The sequence below is a fragment of the Cydia pomonella genome, chromosome 16 (assembly GCF_033807575.1).
Source record: "Cydia pomonella isolate Wapato2018A chromosome 16, ilCydPomo1, whole genome shotgun sequence".
NCBI classification, from domain to species: domain Eukaryota; kingdom Metazoa; phylum Arthropoda; class Insecta; order Lepidoptera; family Tortricidae; genus Cydia; species Cydia pomonella.
Genome location: NC_084718.1, coordinates 12609065 through 12634927, shown reverse-complemented (window position 1 = coordinate 12634927; position 25863 = coordinate 12609065). Strand labels below are relative to the sequence as shown.

At 41.7% G+C, this 25863-nt stretch overlaps 2 protein-coding genes across 5 annotated transcripts in view; both read right to left on the bottom strand.

Annotated features, from left to right (window-relative positions):
- LOC133526349 (piwi-like protein Ago3) overlaps positions 1-20952 on the bottom strand; it is a 28505-nt gene extending 7553 nt beyond the window's left edge. The window contains exons 1-16 of one of the 2 annotated variants that reach the window (XM_061862929.1): positions 20851-20952; positions 17817-17951; positions 15858-15951; positions 15144-15246; positions 14185-14332; positions 12854-13025; positions 11427-11554; positions 10441-10604; positions 9769-9966; positions 9168-9317; positions 8246-8423; positions 4679-4936; positions 3988-4215; positions 2870-3053; positions 2548-2713; positions 1593-1811 (exon numbers count right to left, since the gene is read on the bottom strand). In XM_061862929.1, the coding sequence (XP_061718913.1) occupies positions 1593-1811; positions 2548-2713; positions 2870-3053; positions 3988-4215; positions 4679-4936; positions 8246-8423; positions 9168-9317; positions 9769-9966; positions 10441-10604; positions 11427-11554; positions 12854-13025; positions 14185-14332; positions 15144-15246; positions 15858-15951; positions 17817-17939 (2513 nt within the window). In that variant the 5' untranslated portion in view covers positions 17940-17951; positions 20851-20952. Of the gene's footprint in view, positions 1-1592; positions 1812-2547; positions 2714-2869; positions 3054-3987; positions 4216-4678; positions 4937-8245; positions 8424-9167; positions 9318-9768; positions 9967-10440; positions 10605-11426; positions 11555-12853; positions 13026-14184; positions 14333-15143; positions 15247-15857; positions 15952-17816; positions 18338-20850 lie in introns of those variants that run through there. The other variant, XM_061862930.1, reaches the window with a different exon arrangement.
- Positions 20953-24880: 3928 nt separating this feature from the next.
- Positions 24881-25863, bottom strand: part of LOC133526359 (NFU1 iron-sulfur cluster scaffold homolog, mitochondrial-like) — a 51761-nt gene continuing 50778 nt past the window's right edge. For all 3 annotated transcript variants that reach the window (XM_061862953.1, XM_061862952.1, XM_061862954.1), the window contains one exon: positions 24881-25081. In XM_061862953.1, the coding sequence (XP_061718937.1) occupies positions 24950-25081 (132 nt within the window). In that variant the 3' untranslated portion in view covers positions 24881-24949. The remainder of the gene's footprint in view (positions 25082-25863) is intronic.

The following is a 25863-nucleotide window of genomic DNA, read 5'->3' as shown; positions in this document are numbered from 1 at the left end:
TATTAGGCAGTAGGTAGCACTCACCAGTCCCTCCTGGTGACGGTGTGGTCCAGCACGGTGCCGGGGCGCGGGTTGGCGAGCCCGCCGGGCCCGCGCGCGAAGATGCTAGATATATTAGGCAGTAGGTAGCACTCACCAGTCCCTCCTGGTGACGGTGTGGTCCAGCACGGTGCCGGGGCGCGGGTTGGCGAGCCCGCCGGGCCCGCGCGCGAAGATGCTAGATATATTAGGCAGTAGGTAGCACTCACCAGTCCCTCCTGGTGACGGTGTGGTCCAGCACGGTGCCGGGGCGCGGGTTGGCGAGCCCGCCGGGCCCGCGCGCGAAGATGCTAGATATATTAGGCAGTAGGTAGCACTCACCAGTCCCTCCTGGTGACGGTGTGGTCCAGCACGGTGCCGGGGCGCGGGTTGGCGAGCCCGCCGGGCCCGCGCGCGAAGATGCTAGATATATTAGGCAGTAGGTAGCACTCACCAGTCCCTCCTGGTGACGGTGTGGTCCAGCACGGTGCCGGGGCGCGGGTTGGCGAGCCCGCCGGGCCCGCGCGCGAAGATGCTAGATATATTAGGCAGTAGGTAGCACTCACCAGTCCCTCCTGGTGACGGTGTGGTCCAGCACGGTGCCGGGGCGCGGGTTGGCGAGCCCGCCGGGCCCGCGCGCGAAGATGCTAGATATATTAGGCAGTAGGTAGCACTCACCAGTCCCTCCTGGTGACGGTGTGGTCCAGCACGGTGCCGGGGCGCGGGTTGGCGAGCCCGCCGGGCCCGCGCGCGAAGATGCTAGATATATTAGGCAGTAGGTAGCACTCACCAGTCCCTCCTGGTGACGGTGTGGTCCAGCACGGTGCCGGGGCGCGGGTTGGCGAGCCCGCCGGGCCCGCGCGCGAAGATGCTAGATATATTAGGCAGTAGGTAGCACTCACCAGTCCCTCCTGGTGACGGTGTGGTCCAGCACGGTGCCGGGGCGCGGGTTGGCGAGCCCGCCGGGCCCGCGCGCGAAGATGCTAGATATATTAGGCAGTAGGTAGCACTCACCAGTCCCTCCTGGTGACGGTGTGGTCCAGCACGGTGCCGGGGCGCGGGTTGGCGAGCCCGCCGGGCCCGCGCGCGAAGATGCTAGATATATTAGGCAGTAGGTAGCACTCACCAGTCCCTCCTGGTGACGGTGTGGTCCAGCACGGTGCCGGGGCGCGGGTTGGCGAGCCCGCCGGGCCCGCGCGCGAAGATGCTAGATATATTAGGCAGTAGGTAGCACTCACCAGTCCCTCCTGGTGACGGTGTGGTCCAGCACGGTGCCGGGGCGCGGGTTGGCGAGCCCGCCGGGCCCGCGCGCGAAGATGCTAGATATATTAGGCAGTAGGTAGCACTCACCAGTCCCTCCTGGTGACGGTGTGGTCCAGCACGGTGCCGGGGCGCGGGTTGGCGAGCCCGCCGGGCCCGCGCGCGAAGATGCTAGATATATTAGGCAGTAGGTAGCACTCACCAGTCCCTCCTGGTGACGGTGTGGTCCAGCACGGTGCCGGGGCGCGGGTTGGCGAGCCCGCCGGGCCCGCGCGCGAAGATGCTAGATATATTAGGCAGTAGGTAGCACTCACCAGTCCCTCCTGGTGACGGTGTGGTCCAGCACGGTGCCGGGGCGCGGGTTGGCGAGCCCGCCGGGCCCGCGCGCGAAGATGCGCGTGTTGATCCTCTTCTGCACCACCACGTACGTCAGCGTCGGCTTGTACGTCTCGCCCACCACGTTGAAGCAGATCTTCATCTGCGGGATCTCGTAGTCTTGGACCACTTGCAGTTGCCCGTCACCGACGCCGTCTCTGTATGTACAAAGTACTCACTTATGTAAGAGAAACGGGATGTGGCACCGAGAAAAAACTAACTAAAAGATAGAATAACCTTATATCTATGGCAGTCGATGGAACGCCTTAAGATTTCGTATACCAAACTGTAATTGCGTAATTTTCATGTATGGGCTCCCACTTAACTATAAGATTAATTTCGATATGCTGTAGTCAACTATAAATAAATTGACCTATCACATGCCGCATAGAATAGTATTTTATACAATCGTAATATAATAGAGAGCTTTTCAGTCGAGTACCGTGTTTAGGCAACGAAGCTTGCTGAGTTGCCTAAGTAAGATGCGAAATTGAAAAACTTGATTTTATCACTATTGTATACAATACTTTTTCTACGAGTCATCTAAAATAATACTTTTTTAATAAATTCTATATAATTAATAAAAATTGGTAAGTATCTCAATAGACAAAAATGTAGTCCAAGTAGTGTAGTTTTTTTATAGTTGACTACAGCGTATCGAAATGAATATTATAGTTGAGTTGTAAGCCCATACATGAAAAGTAGGCAATTATAGTTTGGTATACGAAATCTTAATTCAACCATTACAATTGACGAGTGGAAAAATAAAATTATATACGTCAAACCTTTTGCGCGGCATTACAATATTTGACATTGTTAACCTGTGCGCTGCACAGTTCAGGTTCTGAGCTCTAGTCAGACTTGTATAGTTATTGTAGTTGGTTGACCTCTGACCTGTACATGATGATCCTGTCAGGCAGGCGGCCGTTGACGCGCAGGTAGTGCTTGAGCGCGTCCACCAGGCAGGACTTGAGGCCGTCCACGATCTCCTGCCCGCGCTCCTGGAACACCGCCTTGGAGTACCAGTGGGTCATCGACTGGTTATATGACGCCACGAAAGCTGGAGAAAGGCAAGTATATAGTCAGAGCAAAGCAATTAGAACGCGTCACTGCTTGGAAATATTTGTGTTTTTTGACAGAGTACAGCGCCATCTTTTTAGCTGTGTGTTTTAGGCTAAGATTATTCTAGAATCAATAACAGTTTTCTAATACTCACCACACACGCTGCGCTTCTTCCGCCCAGCGTCGTGGAAACTGTCGATGCCGACCACCATGGCCGTCTTGAACGGTATTGCGATGCTCCATAGAGTCCCGCCCAGTTTGCAGTTGATTTGAAGCAGGATTTTCTGCGTGACGGCCCTGACTTTCTTTTCGTTCATGACGGTGCGCGCGTTTATAACCTGAAATGTTTCACACAACTTTTAGTTTGTTAGATCTTGGGGTAAAAAACGCATAATTTCTAATATATAATATAGGTTTGAAAAGCAGTATATATGATTTGGATTGTAATACACTGAATTCAACTTTTATCATTTTTACAATTATTAACTAATACAAACGGGACTTAAATCGCTTATTAAATTTTAAATTTACCTCCGACGTTTCGTGGACGGCAGTGTCCCCGGCTCGGATAAGACTGGCTAAAGTTGACAACGACATCTTCTAGTCGCGCGAGTTTTTCGAACTATCCGCACTTGATCTTGTTTATTGACTTGAATATTTTGCGCACTAGGGATATAACACTATCGACTCACAACACCAACTCTCGTTTACATATTAATGACTGGATTCCATGTGGATGTGGTGACGTCCTCGAAACGTCGGAGGTAATTTTAAAACATAATACGCGATTACGTCCTGTTTGGAATGTAATAATTTGAACGAGGGGTGATTTACTAAAATAATTAAGGCGTCAGTGCCCAATCTGAATTTGAGCTTTAGTTGTACGTCTTGAGACGCAGTAGGGAAGAAAATATATTAGGATCGTCTTAGTTCATGCCTGCCTGCCTGGTAGATGCCTAGTATGTAAAGAAAATGTCTCGTAGATGCCTAGTATGTAGAGAAAATGCCTAGTAGATGCATTACGACCATGTCTCATGATGAAAAAGATTGGAAAACACCTAAATAAGCTGCGACGGTACAGGCTGTTCCGCGCAGCAGATCCTCTCAATGGCGGCGTAGCGGTCATCGCGGGGTGTGGAGTACATGAATACCACAAGCTGAATGGAGTTGATGATTTTCTAGTAGATATCTACTACGAGTTTGTTAACAGCGACGGCACAAGGTGAAAGTTGCATGGATTGGATGGTCTTCTAGTAGGTATGTGTTTGTTACCTGCGACGGTACAGGGTTCTCCGCGCAGCAGATCCTCTTGATGGCCGCATAGCGGTCGTCGCGAGACGTGGGGCACATGCAGACCACGAGTTGGATGGAGGAGTTGATGGTCTTCTTGAGGGCCTGCACATAGGTCTCCGTGCGGTCGTTGGGCAGCATCACCATCTCGGGCTGCTGCACCATCACGCCCATAGGGCCGCAGCAGCGGTGAAGAGTGCCCAGAAAATTCTGAGGAATTAAAGTAGATGGAGGTAAGTGTATAGACAGGTGTAATCCATGTATTATGAACTGCAAATAATAATCCTTTATTTTTTCCTGCAACAAGTTTCATTTAAACATCTTCAAACTAATGTCCATCCCCACCCTGCCCCAAGTCTGGTCCAAAAGTTCCCATTACGCTGGCAGCGTTTCCACGCTGTATAGAGATGGAAATTTAGTATGGAGATTTCGAAGCTCGGGAAAGGACAAAGGGTTTTTATCATTATCAATCATCAATATCATTCCACGCAGACGAAATCGCGGGCAGAAGCTATTGAAATAAATAATTATAATGGTTACTCTTCATATCGCCATTTTATGATATCCACCACCTGCTGACATTTTCAATTGACAGGTTGTTACTCCCAAGTGTGTGTAGTTATAATATGTAGAAATACATAAATCGAGTGAATATCCTTAATACAACAAATACCTGCGTGACTTGCTCATCCCTCTTCGTGAAAATGATCGCCCACCGAATGATGTCGACCGCCTGCATGACGGTGTTCCTGGTGGCGTCGTTGTTCCAGTCGGCGTCGGGCTTGCCGTCGACGGAGCGGTTGTTGCCGAAGTACAGGCGCTCGGGCGCCAGCGTGCGCGCCGCCAGCCGCACCGTGTCGGGGTGGATGCTGAGGCCCCAGCCCTTCAGGCGGTTGCGCGCGCTTTCGTTCTCCAGCACGTTTTGTATGTACTGGAAACGAGTTTCAATATGGATGTTGCAAGTCAATACTGGCAGGTAGAGAAAAACATTACATAATATATATTTATTTGTATATATGTATGTATAGTGTGTATATTTGTATGTATGTAGGTATATATTGCTATTATTTTTATATGTGTACGTGTATAAATAAAATATTGTTATATTGTTGAGAGTAACTTGATTTGTGTTTCATATTCCCTCTCATTGTGTACAATCCTACACTAATTGCAAGTTTCTGTTTGACCCAATGCTTGACTGGTAGAGAATGCCTTAAGGCATTAAGTCCGTCATTAGTACAATTTTATATCGTACAATAAAATAAAAAAACAATGAGCAACAGCGCCTAGGCATCGGCATTCAGTGTCGTTTTTAACCAATAATCCGTCTTAGAAAAAAACAAGTCGAAACCGCTTTTCTTTTCACAACGGATGGTTCTAGTTTACGCCCTACTACAGTATTAGACGAGACGATTAAAATAAACATTGCGCTTAGAGTACAGATGCTAGCTAGTAAATAATAAATATTGAACTGAAATTATGCCATGCTCAATTGAAGATAGTTCAAAACTCCTAACCTTAAAAACAGCGTACTACTATTAAACATTTGTTACGTGTTAGCTCTTTGATAAATTCGAGCAGGGAAAGTGGACTCACTGAAACCATAAAACCCCTTGAAATTAATGCTTTGTACAGATATTGAGTTAACGTACAATCGAATGTACGTAGTTATAGTCGCAGAATAAGGTAGCATACGTGTAACATAAGGTATTAGAGTCATTGTGTACCATTTTAAGTGCCTAGGCCATGTTCTCGCGACCGACCTCAAGGACGACCTGGATATGGAGAGCGAACGAAGGGCCCTGTCGGTCCGGGCGAATATGATCGCCCGCAGATTTGCAAGGTGCTCAAAAGAGGTTAAAGTCACACTGTTTAGGGCATTTTGCACTTCCCTCTACACTTGCAATTTGTGGGCACAGTATACGCAACGGGCATACGGGGCCCTTAGGGTACAGTACAACAATGCGTTCCGGGTGCTGATGGGGCTGCCCCGTTTCTGTAGCGCATCGGGGATGTTCGTGACGGCGTGCGTAGACTGTTTTTATACTACCATGCGTTCATGCGCAGCATCCCTGGTGCGCCGGGTGCGTGGCAGTCCCAACAGCATCCTACGAATGATAGCGGATAGGGTTGACTGTCCCTACTTGTCGCACTGTGAGGGATTGCATTCCCCCATCAGTGTTGTTTTATTTTAAATTAGTGTTTGCTGTACCTACTAACCCCCATAGTTTGTAAGTTCTACTAATAAAAATATGTGTCCATGTGTTACATGTAATAAAAATATTCATTCATTCATTCATTCATTCATGGTCCTTTTTGTTTACAAGAACTTTTTTAAAAGCAGTATGCCGCTGGTTGTGTTCGATGCGCGTATAAATCGCCACCCTCATCAGCCGGAAGTTGGAGCACTAGCCTTCCGACGTCCCGTCAGCTGGCACAGCTCGGGCACGAGACAGATCAGGAAGTATGTGGGTACTTCCGAGCCTGGCATGCGTTTCGTTTATTATTTACAATCATATAGGTAGTTAGTTACTTAGTGCCTCTGGGCATTTTCCGCAAATCGACAATTCATGCGCAGCATCCCTGGTGCGCCGGGTGCGTGGCAGTCCCAACAGCATCCTACGAATGATAGCGGATAGGGTTGACTGTCCCTACTTGTCGCACTGTGAGGGATTGCATTCCCCCATCAGTGTTGTTTTATTTTAAATTAGTGTTTGCTGTACCTACTAACCCCCATAGTTTGTAAGTTCTACTAATAAAAATATGTGTCCATGTGTTACATGTAATAAAAATATTCATTCATTCATTCATTCATTCATGGTCCTTTTTGTTTACAAGAACTTTTTTAAAAGCAGTATGCCGCTGGTTGTGTTCGATGCGCGTATAAATCGCCACCCTCATCAGCCGGAAGTTGGAGCACTAGCCTTCCGACGTCCCGTCAGCTGGCACAGCTCGGGCACGAGACAGATCAGGAAGTATGTGGGTACTTCCGAGCCTGGCATGCGTTTCGTTTATTATTTACAATCATATAGGTAGTTAGTTACTTAGTGCCTCTGGGCATTTTCCGCAAATCGACAACCATTGTGCCTATTTTGCATGAAACGAGGTAGCGCTACTCTAACCACCCCAGGTCCTCCACGAAGCCTAGCAAAGTTTTCAGGTTGCTAATTGCCTCTCCTAGTGTGCACGGAGTCCCTAGGTATTTGTTCCTGTATACTTCAACCTCTTCGCAGTCTAGGAGAACGTGTTTTGTTGTTTCCTCATCGATGCACGCTCTGCACATGGGGCTGTCTGTTTTTATATTGTGTAGGTGTTTGTTTAGTATGTTATGTCCTGTAATTAATCCTACTATTTTACGTATCATGTAGGTAGTGTACTGACGTGCCCAAAATACGCTCGGAAACTTACCAGGAAGATAGGGTATGAGTCATCTTAAAGCGCCCCAGAGTGGAACAGCTGTCTAATAACGGCAATTAAAAATGGCTACTCCAGAGCAGTCGCTGTGGCCGAAATCAGTCAGACGTGTCATCATTTACAAGAATGTTATAGTATTTTATGCAACAGTTGTATAAGAAGGGTCAAAAAAGGCGAGTGGCGCGAGTTACAATGTGAGCCGGAGCCGAAGGCGTAGGCGAACATTGTAAAGGAATACGCCACGAGAATTTTTTGACCTACTTATACAACGTTGCATACAATATTTTTCCTACGAGTCAACAAAAATAAATCTTAATTTAGGTAAACAAATTACAGCAAAAGTATATAGCCAAGACGCGCGAGCATACCTTGTTACGCGCCCGGCCCGCCCCGGGCCGCGGCCGGCCGGTCGGCGACACCTCCTCGTAACTCATGAGGCCCTGGTACTTGCTACTTGCTAAATTAAGTTTTTGGACAGTTTTTTCTCAATTTTGGCCACCGTAGCCTACGGAGACTAACAAGCAACGCTAAGCGGTTTTCGTAGTCTATGGGTGTTGCTATATTACGGGTGTCACATGCGTGTTTCTGACTTATGAAGTAATTATTTTTACTATGCAACCAAATGAATATTTAGTTTAAAACTGTATTCGTTTTGGTTTTGTTAGGTTGGTAGCCATTAATCGCAGTAACATTATAGCTTATAAAAGCACAAGAGCTTTTATGAGGAATAGACAATATAGACTTTTCTTGAAATCTTTTATGTATGTTCTTATATTCGTGTTAATGAATGCATAAATGACAGATAACAGTAGAGGAGTAGGAAAACCTTTTTAAAAGCAGCATGCCGCTGGTTGGGGTCGATGCGGGTGTAGGTGGCCACGTCCTTCATGAGCCGGAAGTTGGACCGCTGGTCGTCCGACAAGCCCGTCAGCTGGCACAGCTCGGGCACGAGGCAGATCAGGAAGTCCGTGGGCACTTCCGAGCCCGGCATGCGTTTCGTTTCTCTGAACACACATTTGTAATATTTATTCATTTTTCGAACAACACATTGGACTAACTTACTATAGATTAGGAGGGTGGTTCACCGCCCCGAACTAACGACATCTGTGGCAGAATATTGCACAGTTCTATGAGTAAATCGACCAAGGGTTTTAACTGAAATATTGATCGATGTGAGAAAAATTTACTTAACAAGTAGAAGTAACCAATAAATAGGCAAATACCTTCATTTTCGTAGCAATCAAATTTTATAATCAGTTATATTTTTTCTACTCATCGACTTTAATGGTTGATTTCGTATACCAAACTATAATGGCGTACTTTTCATGTATGGGCTCCCAACTCAACTATAATATAAAATTATTCATTTCGATACGCTGTAGTCAACTATAACAAAATTTGACCACTAACGTGCCACCGCGATCCCATAGAACACTAAACATGCGACACGTTTATGTTTTTATTTTTGTTTACTGAGATACTTTCCAATATTCATTAATTATTTAGATTTTATAGTAAAAAATATTATTTTAGATGACTTGTAGAACAAGTATTGTATACAATAGTAATATAATCAAGCTTTTCAATCTCTTACCTTACTTTACGGTACTCAACTGAAAAGCTCTCTATTATATAACGATTGTATAAAATATTATTTGATGTAACTCAAGATGCTTTATACCTACATTAAAATTTCTAATTTTATAAATACATTTATATTACTAAGTGTGTCAATGTCACAAACTTACCTAGATATCAGCATGGGTTGATCCAAATCCATGATTTCGATTCCATAGTTCTTTTTGTAATAATCGATGTAGCTTATTTTCACCATTTCCCCTCCTTCTTTCTTTTCGAAAGTGGATCTGGGCGTCATTGTGTCATCAATGCTGTCGACCCTAAAGCACATACAAATAAGGTTTAACTTTAAACTTCTACTACACACACACACGTACGACTTACGAGTATTACAATATGAGATACTATAGTCACTTAAACAGTCATCATCTCATGAAAGTCAATAAATGTTCAAGCTAGCTTCACATAATATTCACATAGACACACTTCAGGAAGCCTGTAAAGACTGGCGCCAGACCTGGTTGAGGACTCGAGGATGGTGTATTCCCATTAGTTCCCGCAGGGTTCAGTTGTATATAGGTGCATCATTCAAATGAATCATTCCTGTCTGTCCCTGCCTCATGAATGGCGGTGATCACTTAGGGCGGGGACAAAATAGCCATACACCTCTAAGTATGTTGGACTTAGTTTTAAAAGTTTCATTCTTTCTTCCGGATGGTACTATACTTTTGATTTGTTAGGGAAGTGAAGAGTCTATAACAAATACAACACCTGAACAGCTTTTTGTTATAAGTCGTCATAACGGAGCAGCCGATGAGCATCTCCGTCATAGCTTGCTTCCAGTTTGAGCCCTTCGCCTGGACCATCTCCTTTATGAAACTAAGCACCGATTGTGTGCGAAGAACTCTGCTGGTCGAGTCCAGGGACAACATAAGACCGCCCTCGAACTCGTTTACCGTCGTTACGTAACTGAAAAAAAAAGTTTTGTGGTTTTATTCAAGGGCAAAGTTGCGCAGGAACCATTCCGTCAGATGTCCCTGCTGTGTGGACATATCCACAAGTATGCAACTTTTTTATATACCACTGCGGTAGCAAACGAGCGTACGGCCCGTCTGAGATGCTTTAAAATGTCTACTCAATCTTATAATTTACCCAGGCAATAACTTCACGTTTACAGGATACGCACGACCAAGTATTTATTGAAGAGTTGACGGCCGGATCACACCATGTTGAGATGATTATTCACTTGACACACACGGTACTGTACGCTAGCGCTTGGACATCACGTTATACTAACTATTCTATTCTAAAGCCATCAAGGTTATAAACTACTTATCCGGCCACGCCAAATTTTCATTGCTGCTAGATGCTCTTTTTACTTGACTAGCTTGACATTGTACTTACAACAATATTCTGAAGGCATTAAGGATCAAAACTGCTTACCCGGGCCAAACTTCCAGCTTATGCTGTGGGATCTGCACAGCAAGATGTTCGTTGAAATGCTGGCGGCCGAAACGCACCATATTGAGATCTTTCATGATTTGTTTAAACAGCACGTTGTACAGGTGGACCATCTCGCTGAGGCGGCGTGTGCGTCGGAATATGATCTGTGGATACAATACATGCGATAATTATTAGGTCAATGTGGAAAAGACCGTCTATAAGGTCAGAGCCTTTACAAGCTCTCTTGTCGCTTCTAATTACGTTTGTACACATAGGCTTTAAAGCCTATTGTCAGGATTTCTACACGTGCAGTCTCTGGACTAGTTTTACGCAGAAGACCATCAGTTCCATGCGCGTCCAATATAACAATGGCTTTAGGATATTGTTGGGGCTGCCCCGTTCCTGCAGCGCATCAGGCTTGTTAGCATAAGCTCGCACGGATGACTACTATGCCATAATACGAAAGAGAATTGCCTCGTTGCTCTGTAGAGTGCGGGCCAGCTCCAACCTCATCCTGGCTACTGTAGCGGGCCGATACAACTCGCCTATAATGCGGCATCTTGACTGTGTCATGACGCTACTAGGTGATTGTTATTGTTATTTTCGCTTTCTGTTTTTGTTCCACTAACACTTAGTTTTTAGTCATTATTGTTACTAACCATTAAGGGTCATTGTTGTCTTTTAAATAAATAATTTTAATTGAATTGATAAGGAGAGAAACTCTTCCTTTCCTACTGTGTCGGAGCGATGCACGTATAAACGTAAATACGATAGTTACCCTATGACGGTCTTCCCAACAAACAAAAAGATGCCGGTCTTATCCACGTTGATCTTAAGTTTAAACAGTATATAGCCTACTGCTGAAATCCAAATTTTACATATAATTAAACTACATAGACTAAATTGGAATAAAAATTAAGGGTTTAATAAGTGTCTGTATACGTCATTAATAAAAAAAAAAAATGAAAATACGGTTTAGAACTTACCTTTATATTGACTTTCGACTCGTCGTACGGATTCGTCGACACGAGATTTAGAGCCTCCTCTGGCAGCATGTGTGGCACGTAAAGTGTGGTGCCGTCAAATGTCTTAGTCTTGAAATATTGGCTGTGTTCTGTAAAGTTTGAAGTGTTTAATAAACTGTCCACAATATACTAATACACAGCGGACCATGACCAAATTTCGTCAGGCATCACATCCCGGATGATAACTGGTAGTGGTTAAGGGCGATGTGTAATGAACCCTTGTGGACGTCATCTGCCGCTCCGTTGGTGGTTTGAGGATCGGCAACCACACAAACACGTAAAAAAACATGTGGTCATCTCCTCCCGCTTAAAACTTTGTCAGATGTAAGTGATTCTGAGTTAAAAAATCGTCAGCCGGTTGTACCGCCGTGGAATGGCCGTCAGCTGGCACGCTAGCATGAACATGTAGATTATGTAGAACAAAAACCCGCCGTATCCCTTTTTGATACATATTTCTAGTTATAAAAGTTTATTAAAATGGAATGCAAATCTGATCCTGACCCGCGGTCTATAAAGATTACCAGACGCATTTTCTTAATTTTGATATTAATCTAACACTAGCGACCCGCCCCGGCTTCGCACGGGTGACACAAAACCTTAACAAATTATACACCTAAACCTTCCTCAAGAATCACTCTATTGATACCGCATGAAAATTAGAAAATTCGTTTAGTCGCGAACATAATTCACACAGAAAGACGCGGCGGGGGACTTTGTTTTACCTCGAGTTCAGACGCAGTCGAGTTCCAACAATTATCAGATTATGCTCAGAGTAGGGTTCCGTAGTTACTCTTCCGCCACAATAAGCTAAACTGGAGCTTAAAGTTATTATTATTAACCAAAGGATGAACTGTGGATAGTACGTCTTTTTACTATGAAGGGGAATTTTTTTGCGATGACTCAAAAACAGCTAAACTGATCATGTCCGCTATAGTTTTCATTTAATGTCTTTCTTAAGCCCTACTTCCAAGATTTTTTCATATTTTATGGACTTATGGTTCAAAAGTTAGAGGGGGGGGGACACATTTTTTTTTCTTTCGTAGCAATTATCTCCGAATATATTCACTTTATCAAGAAATGTTTGTTAAAGACCCCTATAAGATTTCAAAGACCTTTCCAACGATATCCCACACTGTAGGGTTGAAGCACAAAAAAAAATTCTACCCCACTTTACGTGTAGGGGAGGTACCCTAAAAAAAAAATTTAGATTTTATTCTACGACTTTGTCGGCTTTATTGATTTATATATCCATGCCAAATTTCAGCTTTCTAGCACTAACGACCACGGAGCAAAGCCTCGGACAGACAAACAGACGGACATGGCGAAACCATAAGGGTTCCTAGTTGACTACGGAACCCTAAAAAAGGAGATAATCATATCTAACATACCATTTAGTAGCTTGAACCGCAGCGCTCTGTAGTCCTGATCCGGGTGATATGTCACTTCATATTCGAAGACACTGTTCTCTTCAAAGTTGAGACGGACGTAATTAGCAGTCACTTCACAGGGATCTCCGGATTGGCCCATATTAACCACTGGTGGGGTGTCTTTCACTTCTTTCTGAAATGTTGATATAGTACATTGTGCAAAGAGGGCGGTAAGGGAAATTTTGGATACGAGGGGGGTAAGTGAAATTTTGGAAACGGAGGGAGTAAGTGAAATTTTGGATACGAGGGTGGTAATTCCCGACAGCCGCAGGAGTGGAGTTACACACAATGTTTTTCATCACACTTGCGAAGAAAAAACTAAATTTTAAGCGAAATAATTCTTAAATATGTTGTATATCAAACATTCGTCGGCCATTTTGTAATTTCTTGACAGGTTAGGCATCAAAATGAAAAATTATGTAAAAATATTTAATACAGCTGTTAAATTAATCAAATCAAAGAATTTTAAACATAAACAAAAATATTAAATTTTAAACGTCAGTATTTTAAAAGTAAAACTCATATAATGCTACTTGGTATGTATGAATAAGGAACATAATTAAAAAAAAGCAGTAACTCCCTAGGGAATTATAGCTTTTTTTTCACAATTCATAACTCCCACGGGAACAAAATAGGCCTTTGTCCACATGCAAGAAATAAGGTCTTTTTTGAGCAAGTGTGATGAAAAAAATATTTTCTGCGGAAAGATAGTATGCGCACCACGGGAGGAAACGTAGGACATTCCATCCCGCGTGTTTGCCACCCTCGCCTTCGGCTCGGGTAACAATTTTACACGCGGCACGCAATTTACTACTTTTCCTCCTTTGGGACACAAATAACTATCAGTGCTTATTGATCAGCAAACTTTTAGGCCGTTTGGCATATAGCTTAGACGTTGTATTTCTAGTTCAGTAATAAGCTGCATCATAGAATAAATAACAGTACTACCATACAGAAATGACACTTCCTACTAAACCGCAATTTGACAACGATTCAGGGACGAATCATGCTGTCCCTTTCTACATTGGCATTAGCACTATCTCTTTCGGCTATTTAGGGTTGTTAAAATTCAAGTCATTGTCTTATATCAAAAGAACGTCAAGTTGTGCCAACCCTAATAACTGCTCGGAGCAATGCTGAGGCGAACGGAGGCGGAGCCGAGAATGACCGAAAAGAGTGTCGCCCCACTGGCTGAATGTTGTTTTTTATGATCGAGTCCGTGACTAGAATATGTTTTGTTTGGTGTGGGTGGAGCTCTTCCATTCCTCAGAAGTATCAATGCGTTCACTTACAAAAGGTTTATTCCTAGCCACGGACGAGGGCTGTGCGGAGGTGCCTGACACCGTGCTGGCGGCCATCTTCTGCGTCAAACTGCCGACGTCGTGGCCGTGTCCATTCTGATCACCTGCTTTAGGCGCTGTTGCTGCCATTCGCGCTTGTCTGAAAATAAATTTGATGGTTGTTATTTAGTAATGTGGGTGGAGTGATTTATGCACGTAAGCGAGCAATGTGTTTGCGTGATGGTTCTATCTACCAACGGCAGGCAGCTGACGTACAAAAAGCTTCATTATACATCTCTTTTAATCTGACTAAGACTTGTCCCCGGGAAACAGTGTGAACCCGCCCGAGAAATTTTGGTCTGGTTCGGATCAGGATTCAGATTACTGTCATGCTTTATCCATATATTTTTGTTTTATAATATAAGAAGCGCTGGTGGCCTAGCGGTAAGAACATGCGACTTGCAATCCGGAGGTCGCGGGTTCAAACCCCGGCTCGTACCAATGAGTTTTTCTAAACATGTACGAAATATCATTTGATATTTCCCAGTCGCTTTTCGGTGAAAGAAAACATCGCGAGGAAACCGGGCTAATCCCAACAAGGCCTAGTTTACCCTCTGGGTTGGAAGGTCAGATGGCAGTCGCTAACTAGTGCTTACGCCAAATCTTGGGATTCCCTGAGCCGTGGCAAAAATGCCAGGACAACGCGAGGAAGAAGAAGAGACTCGTGCTTTAATGTTTGATGTGGATTTACTAGATCGATATATTAAATATAGCCCAAATCACCAAACCTCTTACTCTCAAATGTACCTACACCTAGAAGTCTAATTTAGACAGGCTAGCTGAGGCAAGTTTGCCATTGCTTCATCATATTTTGTTAAGAGATAACCAAACTTTTAGGGTGATCTCCATCAGGATTTTTTCATATGGCAGCCTTAAGCAGACTGAGCCTTAGACATGGTGTAGGTACTTACAACTGCTGGAACATTTTCCCTCTTCCAGTACCGGACGCTTTTGGTGCAAGAGCCGGGGCTGCTGCGGGCGGCGCTACGTCAGAGGCGGGACTGAATGACGGCGCTGCAAACACGGCTAATTTAGTTTTAGTCAGTTTCTATTTTACCTAAAATGTGCTAGTAAATACTAACTAATAATATTTTAAATGCGAGTTGTCTGTATGTCTGTCTGTTACCTCTTCAAGTCTTCACGCTTAAACGGCTGAACCGATTTAAATGAAAGCTGGAGGCCTGAGGATGGACATAGGGTTGTTTATAACAATCATCATACCATTCAGACAAAGCATGCGTCTTCGTGAATGACACGACACGTTTGACCGCCAAAGACGTCATATGACACGCGCGGCTACAGCCCAATATCAACCTTCATGCGTACCGACAAGGTTCACGATTACGCGCCGCGTACGATAGGCGTGGCGTTGAAAAGGTTAAACATTAAAAAAGTACGGGTCAACGACCTCGTTTTCGAAAAAAAATGTAAAAAGAAAAGTAAATATTTGATTACAATTTTTATCTTTGTTATTAATTCTCGAGTAATTGTGGAAAATCTCTGTAACATTTATGCTTGAAATGTATGCCATTGCTTCAAATGTATGCTTATGGGCCCGGGCACGCAGTTGACGTCTTTGGCGGTCTAAGGGTTAAGGAGAGACTCCTAGAGAAGACAATACGAACGTCCAGGTTGCTGCTGTCTTTTGGCGAGCATGGCCAGAAGATGCCCGCGGCCGCCCCCACCAACCGAGGAGGGTGCAATCGTCGTAGCGCTCACCTAAAAAAAATGTTTCACTTATCAAGGACTAGTAGGGCTGCTTAATCCGATAACATTATAAGAAAGTCATCTCTCAATATTAATGGAATACATATTGTTATGTATTATATTATAAATCAACTAGAGAGCAATGGGGTTGGCAACTATCAAAGGTTTTTATAGATGGCGCCAGCAAGTTTTACCGTTTTTAGTTTTGTGCTATGGGATTTGGCTTACAGGTCTTAAAAAACAAGACCTAGACACTATCGGGGATGTTTGCAGAGGGGGTGTTTTGATCCCACTGGGTCCGATTCGCACATCGCTCCGATGTTTGTACGAGACAACGCTATGCGCGTATTATAGCGACATCCCGCTCGCACATCGGAGCGACGTGCGAATTGCATCCAGTGTGCCAAGGGCCTATTCTAAACCGCGTCCGACACAGCTACAAAAGCCCACTGAAGGTCATCGCCGATAGACCAGCAGGGGTAGCACGGTCGCATTTTATATCGCCTATCACCATGCCTGTCACTTTCTAACAAGTATGTAAGTGCGAAAGTGACAGGCGTAGTGACAGGCGACAAAAATCCAACTATGCTGCCACCACAGATAGTTCCATCCTGTGTAGCTGGGTAAGCATTATTAATTTATGTTACATATTATATAATTTACCTTATCATTTTTTAAACTTGTACCTATTGTTCTTTTGATATGTAATCATGATTTATATGGATTTTCAGTTGTGACATTAATCTATGTTATTTTGAATTTGACATATTTATTAATATCTCTTTAATTATTTTTCATCTTAGGCTAGGTCATTAATATTCATAATTAAAATTAATTTTATTTTACTATAAAAATATTAATGTCAATTATTTATGTTTTGAAAATATTTTAATTTGAATGTACTAACATATCGCTGTGTACTGTACTAACGAACAAATTGTGCTAACAATGTTTTATAGAATTTGGATGTTCTTAAAGATTTTTTTATTGGATTCTATTCGTAGGATTCACAGGTAAAACTTATGCTGGCACCATCTGCCGCTATAACGACAAAAATACTAAAAAACAGAATAAAATAAATATTTAAGGGGCCTCCCATACAACAAACTTAAATTTTTTGCCGTTTTTATAGATAATGGTACGGAACCCTTCGTGCGCGAGTCCGACTCGCACTTGGCCGGTTTTTTATTTTCAATTTCAATTATTTATTTATTTCGAATCCACAATAGATCCATAATTGTTAGTATTTACAACAAATCTTAAAATTAATTAAGGTTAGTGACATATAAAATAATAATAACATATCTACAAGTACAAAAAAATTAATATAAAAAATAAATATAACTAGGCAATCTAGATGCACCACTTCTCAGCATCTGTGGCTTCCACATGCAGTCCATTCCAGTGCATGAGCAGTGGTGCATCTATCTTACCTGCCAACGTTTTCAGGATGCTATTGGTACTGCCACACAGTCTCTGCATAAGTGACGCCGATCTGTTGCGTATAATTGCAAAAAAGTCATCCGTGTGCGCCATTTGATAGAGTCGAAAAGTTAAAGAAGGAACAAAGTACAAAAAGTATAATAGTGGAGTCGACATAGTGTGTATTAATAAATAAATTATTTATTTATTATTTATTAGTGTATTAATATTAGGTAACATAATAAATTTACTTTAGACATATTGACACCTTAGGCATATTGACACCTTAGGCATATTGACTCCTTGGACATGTTGACTCCTTAGGAGTTTTGACTCCTTGGATGTTTTGAACCTTGGACATTTTGACACCTTGGACATATTGCTAAGATTTCCGGCATAAAAATAAAAATAATAAATTAAATTTATATGAATCCTTTCTTTTTAAGTGTACGTACAACACTTGCTCCAGGTGTGGCTTCCGGAGACCCATCTGATCCAGATCCAGAGTCCAAGTTCTGGCACTTCTTCAGTGCAATCATCGTGGCAAGGCCACGGCCTCTGCCTTTACTGGGATCCATTTCTTCAGTTTACTGCAAAAAGAGATAACATGTTTGAAGAAAAAAAAAACTAAATCAAGATGACCCATATTAATCCAGGGTGGTCAACATAGCTCAGACTTGAAATTTAATAATACTTTTTAATATTAAATATTTTATTTAATTTAGACCACCATTTAGACCAGATGACTCTTGCAGTGATAAAAATAATGGATGGCATTGCAATAAAATAATATTTGATACAAATCAATAATACACAGAATAAAACATTTTTTTTTTCTGTTTTCTCATTATGTGTGGCCCACTGTAAATGTTTGAGCCAACCTTGGCTATGACTAAGAGAACCAGTGAAGCATACTGGCATTATCATCTAGCCACCCATATACCTATAAATAAAAAGGTCTTCCAGCTTTTAAATATGGATGATTTTCTCATAAAGTATTTTACTTGATGAACAAAAGTCCCTTGTTTATACAGAAGAGAATATCTAAATATAATTATTACAATTATACCATGTATTTATAATTATGCTTTTATTGCTAGTCAGGTTGTCGGAGTTCTGGCAAACACCTCCTCTAGGTGTATTCCCTTCCCATCTGTGGAAATAGTACCACTAATGGGAATGATTGATGCCCATCTGTCCAAGGCGAGAACAGGTGTGAATAGTTTCATTCCCATCTGTCCACAGCGGGAACAGGTGGGAATAGTTTCTTTCCCGTCTGTCCCCGCTAGGCACAAATGGGAAGGATCCATTTCTGTCTGTGACGGCCTCAGGTTTCTTCCTGTTTATGTCTAAATTATACAACTCTGTTTTTTTTTATACTCTCTTCTCCGTAGCCTATGTACGCCTGCAATTCCAGAGGAGCCACATGCGCGTTGCCGACCCTAACCTTAATCATGCAAAATTGTTGCGAATAAATGATCCGGAGAAATAAAAATTTCTAACATTTTTTTTCTATATAATTTAGCTTTTTTAAGTTACTATTCATCATTATCTTCCTAGCATTTGTCCCAGCTCATTGCCAAGGCTCATGAGAACCTGGCGTCTGCTTGGCAACTAATCCCAAGGACTGGTGTGGGCACTAGTTTTTACGAAAGCGACTGCTATCTCACGATGTTTACCTTCACTGAAAAGTGACTGGTAAATATTCCGTAGTCAACTAGGAACCCTCATAGTTTCGCCATGTCCATCTGTCTGTCTGTCTGTCCGAAGCTTTGCTCCTTGGCCGTTAGTGCTAGAAAGCTGAAATTTGGCATGGATATATAAATCAATAAAGCGAGTACAATAAAATCTAAAAATTTAATTTTTTTAGGGTGCCTCCCCTACACGTAAAGTAGGGGTAAAATTTTTTTTTTGCTTCAACCCTACAGTGTAGGATATCGTTGGAAAGGTCTTTCAAAACTAAAAAAGTCATTGGTATGAGCCAGGGTTTAAACCTGCGACCTCCGGATTGCTCTTACTGCTAGGCCACCAGCGCTTCTATTAATGTCTAAAAAAATCCTTCAGTTGATATGTACACATTATTTTACAGGGAATGGTTTTATTTTAACATTTGCTAAACAATCCTTTGCTCAATAAACAAACATTACAATTACAAATAATATAATACAAATAATCAATTTATTACACCCAAACAAGTTAGCACCTGTTTCATGTAGTTTTAGCCCAAGCTAACTTCCCTAACCTAAACTATTGAAGCCAAGCTCAAAACTGTTATCTTATCAGCTTTCTAGCTGAATTGTCTAGCCTGCAATTAAACAGTATTAATATTGATTTAGCTTTGGAAAACAAAACATACTATATTATTTAAATTGTTTAGCTCTAGTCTTAGTGCGAAATGTATTTGAAAAGAACTGATTGATAAAATACTGCCGCAGGTCTTTCACCTGCTTCTTAACTCACCATTGCAAGGCAGAGCGTGAAAAGATCTGTTTCAGAAAGCCTAGCTAGAAGGACATTACTTTAAGTGCCATCACCATTAGTTCCTTTAAGACAAGTACTGCAATAAGGGTCTGTTTCACGATGTCCAAGTAAAATCCTGAATAAGCTACTTGCCACTTATCTGACAAATAAAGTTATCATTGGTGTTTCACAATTTTAAAATAAGCTTAACTGATAGATAAAGTGTTAAGTTTAGCAGGATGTTTTATCTGACAGTTAATTTATTTGTTAATTAGCTATCCAATACTTTACTCAGACTTTGTGAAAGAGACCATAAATGTAATAATTATGTAACTAATACATAGAAAATTTAAAGCTAAAGAGGTTGACCAACAATGTGGGCTGGTTAGCAATATCAACCTCACGGCATAGTGTAGTACCATCACAATGTACCTACCTACTGTTTTGTAAGGATATACCATTTTGCACATGTACCTACACAATCATGTTACTAAGATGTTTAGTAATAGATAGCCATGGCAGAATACAATGTAAACCTCATGACGTAAACCCTTTGCCTCAATTTCGTTTTACCCAAGGACATCCCAATTTTTGAATTGAACACTAACGTAACTAACTAACTAGCGTATTCACGAAAAAAAAACACAATTATAGCATTATAAATCTTACTTAAAGGATGTGCAAAATGAAGATTGTAAATGTGTAAAGAAAAGTTAACTACCTACCTACGAAACAAACAAAACGTTTTGTTATACATCGACATCGAGTATTTCGTATAGTTATCGAGTTATAACTGAAAATTCAAGGCGATACCTACTATAAAGAAACAAAATCGGTTTAGATTTAAGGGGAATAAATAAAAATAACAAACATTTTAATTATAAACAAAATTGCAAAATCTGCAAAAAAGTACACACCTAAACAGAAGAAACTGATTTCTGAGAATATCCTTCCTATTCCAATACTCTTTTAATTAATATTTAAAGGTTCAAATGTCTATTACCTACATTAATTATGCAAAATACTTACTTGGAAGTTATTTTCTCAAATTATGATAAAATCAAAAGAAGAAAACGCTGCTCAAGCTGAAGCAAGACGCAAGCACTTCACAATAAACAAACTACCATTGACAAACTTTTTTTTTTTTCAATTCGGTGACTTCGGTGTTGCTATCATGAGCAATAAAGCTTGCTATTCATTATCAGACAATTGCTTCACTTTCTTTAGATAAACTAAGGGACTACCGCGAACACGTTCGCAAATTGCGGGCATCTTTCTCTGTCACTCTTATTACGCCTTACTTAGAGTAAAAGACAAAAAAATGTATTCGGGTATGATATTAACAGCGCCGTTTGCACTTTGCCGCGGCATTTTGGTCGAATTAGTTATTTAAATTACCCAAAGGCTCAAAATCAAAACACACGGACCCGCCGCATAATCCCCGCTAGTTTCCTGCTGACCAAAACTGCTGCACTGAGCTGTGGAGCAGAAACGTTCCATAATCGGATAGATGTTATAACAACTTAACTAGAGTAAAACCAGATTTGCCAAAGATTCCTGTTTTAGGTACTAAAAAGCGGTATTAAAAGCAATAAATAGTATATAACTAAAGTTTTCTTTATCATGAAGATTTTTAATGATTTTTATTTATTGTTATCAAGGTAATATGGGAATTAAAATATGCGCTAATAAATAGGCGAACTAAACATATGTAAATACTTAATGCTTAAAAAAAACATAATAATTACACGTACAGGATAGGTTATTCGGTAGCCACAATATTAATGAACTAAATCACCGAAACCTGTAATCTCATTGAATAAAATTCATATAGGTATTCGATGCGGAAAGAAATGTCGCGCTGCTATAGGACTTTATAGCCACCAACGGCGATGCCCAGCCCCATAAACCCACAAGCGCCGCAACAAGCATCTACAACAGATGGTGTGGCCAATGATGTAGATAATTAGATATTATATGTAAGAAGCCCACCATTTTAGGGTAATTCAATTTTTGATTAAATATCATAAAGAAGTGCCACAGTTAGTTCAACAAGCCCCGTCCGTTACATAAATTTATAATAATATGTATCTATACCTTTGAATGACTTTTTTTGCCTATTGTATGTTTTTCGAATAAAGCTCTTTTGATCCTAATATATAGGAATAATAATATTTATAACTTTATTATAACTGTTTTGTTACCTTTTATATTGAAATAATTTCCTCATATAGAAATCATTATCTCTTAGTACAAAAGATGCCTGTGATTTTGATTAATATCTACTTAACATAATATTTTTCAATTTGAGAAATGCTAATTTAAAAACCCCAACAAAAACAAAAAATACAAAAAGAAAACCCTCGCCGGGATTCGAACCCAGAACCACTAGCTTCCTGAACTGGATTGTTGTCAATTTTAGTACTGAGATACAAAGAGAGCGCCACTAGTGTAAACGAAGTTTTGAATGAGGCATTTTTTTGTATGGAATTAGCGTTCTTCTCCTTGTGAGTATTGTATTCTTTGGACGAAACCCCTTCGCACCACCATTTTTTTAATTTGCTGCTTTTTTCTACTGGCGGAAAAAGCTTGACAGACTATATTTCTCTTGGTAACCAGCTTGATGGCCATCATGCCAGACAGTGAATAGGTCAGCTAAAGATATCACACTGATATACAATGCTTCTATGTTCTTTATGATTCGTAATCGTCCGATTTTCGTCATCTGACAAGAAAAACTAACTAAATACAAAAAAAAACGAAAATCAACCTTAACTCAGTATTAATATGGTTCATTATGGCTGTTTTATTTATTTATTCTTTATTGCACATAAGAAAACACACTGAACAATATGCGAACTTAATGCCGTAAGGCATTCTCTACCTGCAGTCTGCAGTCAACCTTTAGGCAAAGCAGATAAGTTGTAGGCGGTGCAATTAGTATGGTGACTAAGTTGACTACCTACTACTACTACCTTGATGATACAATTAGGTATATGCACTGTATGAACACAATACAATCATAAGAAATACATAAACAAACATACATATATATATAAATAATATGAAATCAGATGAACTTACAAAGCAGAAACACTAAGATTTTCCAGTACTGCCAGCAAAGTGCTGGTTTGAATTTGTGGTGGAAATTAGTGAGTTTTGCTTGTCATCTGACGATTTCATGTTTGGCGCCAATTATAAATTACATTACAGTTCCAATAAATTATAGACAGGATGGAACAGTATTACAAAGAAGTATTCAGGGACCGGCCCGCTATCCCTTATATTATAAAGGATTGTGTATGTGTTTTGCATAAGGAGTTCGTCGAGCGTCTCGCGCGGGTCATGTTCGACTGCGCGGACAACGCCGGCCACGACCATCTTCGGGACATCGCGCCGCATCACAACACCAGACCTCCGGAGAGGTGGGTTAGGGACTTGCCCCGAGCCCTTCTACACCAGTAGCTGACAAGCACTGCACATCACACACATCGGATACAGCCTCACCAGCACGCCGCACACGCCAGCTAAGCTGCCGGTCGCCTTCACCGCGGCTCCATAACCTGGCCCCGCTCAAACGGTATCACCAGGTTAGGGGTCGCGGGGTTGGATAACGATAGGTAGCGAAGAGCTGGCCCACACCAGCCACACACACCGTCCCCAAAATGACGGCCATTTGACCACCCCTGTCGGTGGGGAAGCGACCCGCGACAGCCGCCGCAGCCGTGAGGCGGTAGCGGCCCCTCATAGACCCCTGACGGGGGGTATCGACAGATCACTCACTCACTTTGCATAAGGCTTAACTCACCATACCCTTCAAGTATTTTATCAATTTTAAAGTCTTATATCTCTTCTAATATTTAAAAAATCCTAAAAAAAAGAAACGAAGTGGCATTATGGTATACTTAAAAAATGTGCAAAAATATTTTCTATTGTTAATATCCAGATATGGCAGAGAGGACTACGATTTCATGGAGAAACGGTCGTCCATTTTCCTCTTAAGAGGAATATCATATCAGTTTAATTAATCGCCTACTGCTGAGCTCTAAGATCGAATGAGTAGGTAAGTACTTTAAGCACAGAATAAATACGACATTATTTATTGGATTCTAGTGCAATTCACGAACTCACTACACCTAACTAGACTTAGAGATATGCAATTTCAGATAAGTTGTTTTATTTCTCAATATAGTTTTTACAACAAAAGGGGGGAAAAAAAAACACAAAAAACAAAAATATATAAATAAACTACGAGTACAATGCTAAATAAACTATCTTATTCTAAAAGACCTCCGCGAGCTGCACCGGGTGCAAAGGTGCCCATCACACTTGCCGCGTTACCGCACTGGATAGCGATGGCCAACTTCTGCACCAGGTACGAATCCCGCCCGGGCATCAGAGGTCTTCTCCCTAATCCTATGTCCCACTTCCCTTATGAACGCTATGGCGTCAGACCCCCAGCACCCCGATGTCTCGAAGGCGAGAGGTACAAAATAATAATTCGCCTCAAGAACAGAGCATTTTGCCCTCTTTCTCAATGCTGACAATGCGATAGATCGCCGGCTATCTGCACCGTCCGGCTGAGGTGCGAGGCAGCGAACATGGCGTCCCACAGTAGGCACTTCCCCTTCTGCCATGGCACCAAAGTTAACCCGTCCAACCTTTTGCCATCAGTGCGACAGAGGCTGGACAGAGGCCCGGCGGTTCCAGAACACACGGGATGTTAGCAGATAATAGAGCCCTCCGGACGATGTCATTTAGCGCGTGGTGTCTGGGAAACAACTCACCGCATGATGGCCATTAGCTTCCACCGTGGACCTGCAGATGCATTTGTGAGATATACAAACATCGCAACCCAGGCGAAGTGCTACAACCACACGCATTGAGTCACTGTCGAGGAGTCTTCCCAGGTGAGGGGCAGGCAATTTCAGATAGCTGACTTGGTATCATCAGTTTGGTATCTCTTAGATAAGATAGTCATTATAATTGTCAGATAACAGTTCATTAAGGTTAAGGGGGTTAGGTTTTGGGAAAATAAATTAAAATAAAAAGCTGTAGGTGCAAATATGATTCTGTTTATTATATCTACAACATATCATACAAGTATATGAAATAATCTACATAATAATTATTCTTTTTTCTCTTTAGCTTTTGCTTCCTCGAACTGTCTAAATATTTTTTCACTTAATTTCTCACCCTCGTCATCAATTTGCTCTACTGAAAGAACTTCTGGGATATAAAATTGCATCATATTTTGCACCTGAAATCAAAGTAGAGGTTTATTTAGGTATATTTCGGGCCACTGTTACCAATGGGGTGACACAGGACCTATTGGACGCTCTCAGCTCGCCATTGCTACGAGTAATTATTAGGGTGGACAACCTAAACATTCCTTTGCGTGCAATTTTGACTACCCTAAATAACCGTATGGGATAGTGCCATACATTAAGAAGGGATAACACGATTCGTACCTGGGGGCCTACCGCGAAAACCGAAATTCGCAAATTGCGGGGATCTTTCTCTTTTACTCTTATTAAGACGTAATTAGAGTGAGAGAGAAAAATGCCCGCAATTGACGAACTTCGATTTTCCCGGTAGGGGCCCTGATTCACTGAAGTGTCATTTCCGTACGGAAGGAAGTACTATTATTTATTATGTGCTAAGTATTACCAGATTTGCTAATGAGAAATCGAAAGTTTAAAAACCACAAATGTGTAGATGAAAATTATATTTATTGCCTGAAAACAGTGCCTTAGGGGTGGGATGCAGGAGTTCATGCAACAATAATAGTACATTACTACAGAGGCCGGGACGAAAAAGGTTGCCGGTCGAAGACATATAGACGGATAGGTCTGAGGCGGGCAACCCCATATTTCCCGCCGGGGCAGGTATGTAAAGGTGCTTTTCTCAAACATGTAATGAAATAATAATAAAAATAGGATGATGATGATGATGATTCTTTCATGTCCTAATGTCATAGGTTATTCAGTGCGTGGGGTGTTGAAGGGGAACAAAAATTTGATTATTTTGGCGCTACGACGC